Raw genomic sequence first — 6,000 nt, forward strand, 5'->3', positions numbered from 1 at the left:
AACTGTGTGGCAACAAACACACGATTTACACTCCTGGCCATGTCACTCCCCCCTCAGTAAATGGGGCTGAGGGGAGAGTGACATGGCCAGACTTGAGCTCTAGGAAAATCACTGTAATCTGGGTAGTGAATGGGTTGGAGTGAGGAGAGATTTGAGGCTGGAAGGTCAGTTAGAAAGCTATTTGAATAGTCTAAGCAAGAGGTGATAAGGGCCTGAATTAGAAATGGTGGAGTATACTCACTTGGCTACCATTTCTAATTCAGGCCCTCATCACCTCTTGCTTAGAGTATATATTAGAGATGTTGTGAAGGTAGAAATGACAAGATTTGGCAATGGAGTGGTTATATGGAATGAGTGCCAGTGACCTGGGTGAAGATCAAGGCAAAGGAGCCTGAGAAGGAGCAGTTAGCACCCTACAAACTACATTATACTGCCTCTCTTCTCCTATAAATCATTAAAAAGGATCATTGCTAACTTTGGGAAATAGCAGTCTCAGTTGAATGATAACGGCAGAAGCCAGATAGTAGAAAATTTGGAAGATGAGAGTAGAGAGGCATGCAGGAAGTCTTTCTCAAGGAGTTTAATGGAGGAGGATGACGGATATAGAATAATACTCAGTGAGAATGTTGGATCAAAAGAGGGGGTTTATAAAGTATAGGGGAGACTTGGCTGTGTTTGCAGGTGGTAGGGAAGGACCCACTAGATATGGAGACTCAGGATCAGAAAGAGAAAGAAAGCAGGAATGACAGAAAAGGCAACCAGCTAGAGAGGACCAGAGGGGAGTGGATCAAGGACACATTTGTAGGGTTCATCTTGATAAAGAGTATGACCACCTATTCATCCAAGACACAAGTGAAGGATGAGATAATGGAATAATATGTTTGAGTAATATGAGAGGAGAAGAGATTAAAATCACATTATCTCACATAGTCTAGAAAGACATGGATTCAGATCCTTCCCCTGATAGCTACCTGACCAAAGGCCAGTCATTTAACTTCTTAATGCTCCAGGTGACTCCCCAAGACTAAGTTCCATATTAGCTGCTGATGGATAGAAGAAGTTTTCACACCAGAAGCTCCCTGCACTAGTGAAATCATAGGTCCAGTCCTTAAAAAGAAAATGAATTAAACAATATAGAAACTTCTTTTTAAAATACCTCATTTTTTTTCCAGTGTAGTCTGAAGCAAGATCCTTAACTGGGGGTGGGGATGAGAAATCCCACTAAAATATGTGTCTGTGTATACGTATGTGGGCATGTGTTTATACAAACGTGTGCATATATGTATAACTACATATATACATTTTTGTTATGTATGTACATGTGTTTGTAGATCTAGATAGCCTACAAAGATGTTACTAAAAGGTAGAAAGAAGACCTACTGGTATAAAAATATTCATAGCACTTTTATCTGTAATAACAACAAGCAACCTCTATGTTCAACAATTAGGAAATGGCCACATAAATGTTGATATAATCAATGTAATACAATTGTGCCATAAAAATATGAAGAATACAAAGAAAAATTAATATTTCAGGGTAGGAAGAGTGAGGAAGCCAGCTTAGACAGGTTTCCATTTCACTGTGAGCGTTTATACCTCAGAAATCAAAAACGGCTACAAATCAGAGTTTGATTTATTGTTTCATTGACTGTCCACTTTTAAAAAAGTGTTAATAATTCAGACCAAACTTAAAAGTATAGGTGGCTAGATAGCTCAACTGATAAACATTTACCAGCACACCCCACAATTTCTCTATAAACATTGTTTGAGCTCAGCAGGAGTGCTACTGTAAGCTCAAGAAATGAAGTTATGACCAGACTAGAGGTCTGGTGAATGAAGGCTAATAATAATAATAACAATAACAACAACAATTTGCATTTATATAGCCCTGTAAGGTTTTCAAAGTGCTTTACATCCATTACCTCCCTAGAGAGTCACAACACCCCTCAGTGGGGTAGAAGAAGTAAATTTGCAGTCAGAGAGCTGAAATTTACATCCCAGCTATAACACTTACTACCTATGAGACAAGTCACTGAACCTCTCTAGATCTGATTCCTTATTTGTAAAACAAGGATATTGAAATAAGTGACCTTTAAGATTCCTTCTAGCTTGAATTCTATGATATGTTACAAATATTTGAAATAGAAGACAATAAAATGAGAATATATACATTGACTACAGCTATATATAAAACAATAGCAAGGAAATCTAAGAAGCGTACAGACAGAAAAAAGATTGGAGGGGACACAAAAAAAACCAAAACAATTATTATTTTGTTAAAATTTATAAAGCTGTTTTCTTTTCAAAAAAATTATAAATAGCATGGAATTTATCATTTATGCATTAATTTATTCTTTCATGTAGTTATTTGATTTTTTGATAAAGTTTACAATAAAAACAATTAAGATGACAACGACCTAATATATTGCCATCAACGGCAATCAATTCCAAAACTAGATTCAGATTCAATCCCTGAATAAAGTATGTAAAACTTCCTTCTCATCCAAATAATCCCTTGCATTTATACAATAGAAACATTTTAAAAAGCTTTTTTCACAACCATTATTCCATCAAAAGCATTAGTTGAGCATAAGCAAATGTACATACACTCACAATTGATGATTTACATTCATAATTTCCCCCCTGATTAAACCTATTCTCTGTACTTCCTATTCCACCATCTTATTTTAGGCCCCTACCAACTCTCTCCTCTTTTATCACTGAGTCACAGAAGCCCAGGAATGTCAAGTGATTTGACCCAGGTCACAGAGCAACTGGAACTAAAACTGAGGTCTCCTGATTCTTACTAAAAAGTTTTTTCCATGATGCCTTATAATTTCCCAAAAAAAAATTTCCTTTTCTTTTATCCAAAAATTATTTACTAAGATTCAATTACCTACAGAGTACTGTGTTTAGAGCCATAGTTACAATAGAGTATATAAATAGCATTAGACAAACGAAATGAAAACAGCATAAACAAAGTGCTACAGAAATTCAGAAGGTGGCTGACCTGATAAAGGCATAAATAAATGAAATCTGATCTGGGCCTCAACGAATGTGTAGGATCTCAACACAGAGAGCTAAAAGAATATTCTAAGGGCAGCTAGGTGGCACAGTGGATAGAGCACCAGCCCTGCAGGACGACCTGAGTTCAAATGTGACCTCAGACACTTGACATAGCTATGTGACCCTAGGCAAGGCACTTAACCCCAATTGCCTCACTCAAAAAAAAAAAATTCCAGATGGAAAGAATATAGTAAGGAAAGACAGGAAATGCAATGAAATTATATAGAGTAGTTTGGTCAGGGGAATAATTGGAGACATTAGAAAGGTATGGTAAGACCAAACTGTGCTGGGGCTTTGAATGCCAGGTTTTATATCCTAGGAAACTGGGTTCCACAAGAGCTTGAAAAGATCAAAATGGTTATAGAGGATGTCAATGGGATAGCAAAGTATAAAAGAGTGGAGACAGGAAAACTAGTTTGGAAGCTATTATCCAGGTATGTCATCTGAATTTAAACTGGGTGAGGGGGAGGAGCGGAAAGGAAAAATGTACACAATTTGTGATTGTTAGGATGGGGAGAAGGGGGGTTATAATCAGCAAAAAAGTGAAAAGGTAAGGTTTCAAGCCTGGATGACTGGGGAAAAGGCAGTGTTACACCCTCAACAAAAGTAAAGAAATTAGCAAAAAGAGCTTGGAAGGGGATAAGGAAAGGGCAGAAGTGATATGATGAATTTAAGTTTAATTATTTTAAGGTTAGTGGAAAATGTGGTAGAGCTGTCCCACAGACAGCTGAAAATCATAGGATTATAAACATAAAGTTGGAAGGGACCTTATATCATCTAATCCACCCTATTCACTTTATAGGCCTCTTCCTCCATTTCCAGTTTTCTTACACTTTAGTCCCCTCCATGTACTCCAAGATCCAGCAACACTGGCCTACTTCCTGTTTCTGGTACACAGGACCCTCCATCCCCCAACTCCATGCCTTTTCACTGGCTATCCCCAGCCTGGGAAGCTCTGTTTGCTCAACTTCAGGCTTCCTTCAAGGTTCAGCTCAACTCTCATTTTGTAGAACTAAATCTATAAAACTATGAGAACAGAAAAGCTTTAGAATGACCACCAGGAAGGATGAATGAGATAACTGAAAGCATTAGGATGCAACCTACATACTGATAACAAAATTGGTCATCTTAAACCACCACTTTAATAGACCACTCTTGCTTAATGACCTATTTAGACAAGAGTTTTTTTACCTATTCCCTTTGACAGTCTGATGGGGCTATGGTCTCCCTTCATGGAATAATGTTTCTTAAAAATTGAAGGAAATGCTAAATGTCAGTTAGAGCCTAGTGAAAATGAAGATATACACTTTTTTTTTCCATTCCAAGTTCTCTGACCCCCTGGAATCTATCCATGGGGATGGGGGTGGAGGTGAAATTGTGAATCCCTGGGGAAAACCTCTGACGTAAGACTCCCAGGAGCCCCGGCTAAAAGAATTCACACGTGTGTGCAGGGTGCACGGAGAGGCCACGCTAGAGTCTGGAACTCTTTACGCTTAAAAATTACTGAAGACGCCAAAGAGCTTTTGCTTATGCAGGTTAGGTCAACTGGTATTTTACTTGAAATTAAAATGTCTTAGAATTGTAAGAAGGGTTTTGACCTCGAAGACCTCCTGAAAGGGTCTCAGGGACCCCCAGAATCACACTCTGGGAACGGCTGGTCTACGGGCTTCTGTAAAACTAGGGGGTCTGGACTGCACTGACGTCTTAAATTCCTTCCAGTTCTAGATCTTTGAGGATCGAAAAGCTTTGGAACAGCTACTGTGAAGGATGAATAAAGAAAGGATGAAAGAAAGGGACAGTGATGAATGCCAAGCGACAGTGAAATTCCAGGGGAGGTCTAGAAAAGGCGGGACATGCTCCCGCCTCGGGTCTTGGACCCGCACTGGTCCAGATCTAGGGCTAACACAGGAGATGAAACGCAACAGGTCGGAGCAGGAGGTGTCCTCCCCGCCCCCTCAGGCGGCGGGGCCAATGGGAGGGCTGGAGACGGCGGGGCAGCCTGGGACTCGTAGTCTCAGCGAGTCCAAAGCAGGCCACGCGGAGGGGGCCGCCTCCTGACTGGCAGGCAGCTCTGGCTCAGCGGGCGACGATGACCGAGGGGGAGGAGGAGGGAGTGAGCACTTAGCTGGAAGCGGGCCCAGCAGGTTCGTCGCCCGCGACCCTCGCTCCTGCTCCCGCCGCTATACCGTACCTTCCGGCCGCTGCGGCAGAGGCGGCTGCTGCTACCGCCACGGGGCATCTCTCCGAGCGCCTCCGTCACGCCGGGGTTGGGAATGGGGGGAGGGCTGATACGGAAGGAGGGGAAAAGAGAGTTTGAGATGAACTCCCCGGAAGACCAAGAAGGAGAAGGCGGAGCACGAACCAGCCCAGCCACGCCGGTCCCTTTCTAGCTTGGCGCGCTGCGCCGCCTCCCTCTGATTGGTTCGCATGAGGGGAGGGGCGGAGCTTCTCTCCCAGTCAAGTCTCTCCATAGAGCTCTTTAGCGCCGGAGAGGAAAGGGGCGGACTTCGGACTGCGCATGCGCCAAGGTCACAGTCCAGGCCCGGGGCTCTTCTGTGGTGTTCCGGCGGGGTGCTTCCAAAGCAAGAAGGTCTTTACTCCAATTTGGAGGCAAAGGCGACCCTCTTCGTGAGAGCTTTATAGCCAGTTGGAAAGAGAGGCCAGATGGCTTCCACAGTCCTTAGCAACCATGGGAAACATGGGAAATTTTGGAAAAGTCGACGTGGCATTTTCCCCCTTGGCTTCTTGCCACCCACTCATTCATTCATATATTCAGTAAGCATTCTTTAAGCTACTACTGTGTATGAGGCACTGTGCTAAGCGCTGGGGATATAAAAAAGGGAAAATACCAATTGCCTGATAACCAAACAAAATTTGAGGAAAAACCTTAGTAGGGAATGTTGTTCAGTCACGACCTCTTTGTGACCCCATTTG

At 42.2% G+C, this 6,000-nt stretch overlaps 1 protein-coding gene across 6 annotated transcripts in view; it reads right to left on the minus strand.

Annotated features, from left to right (window-relative positions):
• SPIDR (scaffold protein involved in DNA repair) overlaps positions 1-5,442 on the minus strand; it is a 551,334-nt gene extending 545,892 nt beyond the window's left edge. For 5 of the 6 annotated variants that reach the window (XM_020992493.2, XM_078153428.1, XM_078153429.1 and 2 more), the window contains exon 1: positions 5,258-5,442. In XM_020992493.2, coding sequence (XP_020848152.1) covers positions 5,258-5,305 — 48 coding nt within the window. In that variant the 5' untranslated portion in view covers positions 5,306-5,442. The remainder of the gene's footprint in view (positions 1-5,257) is intronic. The other variant, XM_078153426.1, reaches the window with a different exon arrangement.
• Positions 5,443-6,000: the final 558 nt, after the last annotated feature.

This window comes from Phascolarctos cinereus, unplaced genomic scaffold (genome assembly GCF_003287225.1).
Source record: "Phascolarctos cinereus isolate Bilbo 61053 unplaced genomic scaffold, phaCin_HiC Scaffold_4;HRSCAF=312, whole genome shotgun sequence".
In the NCBI taxonomy this organism is placed as follows: domain Eukaryota; kingdom Metazoa; phylum Chordata; class Mammalia; order Diprotodontia; family Phascolarctidae; genus Phascolarctos; species Phascolarctos cinereus.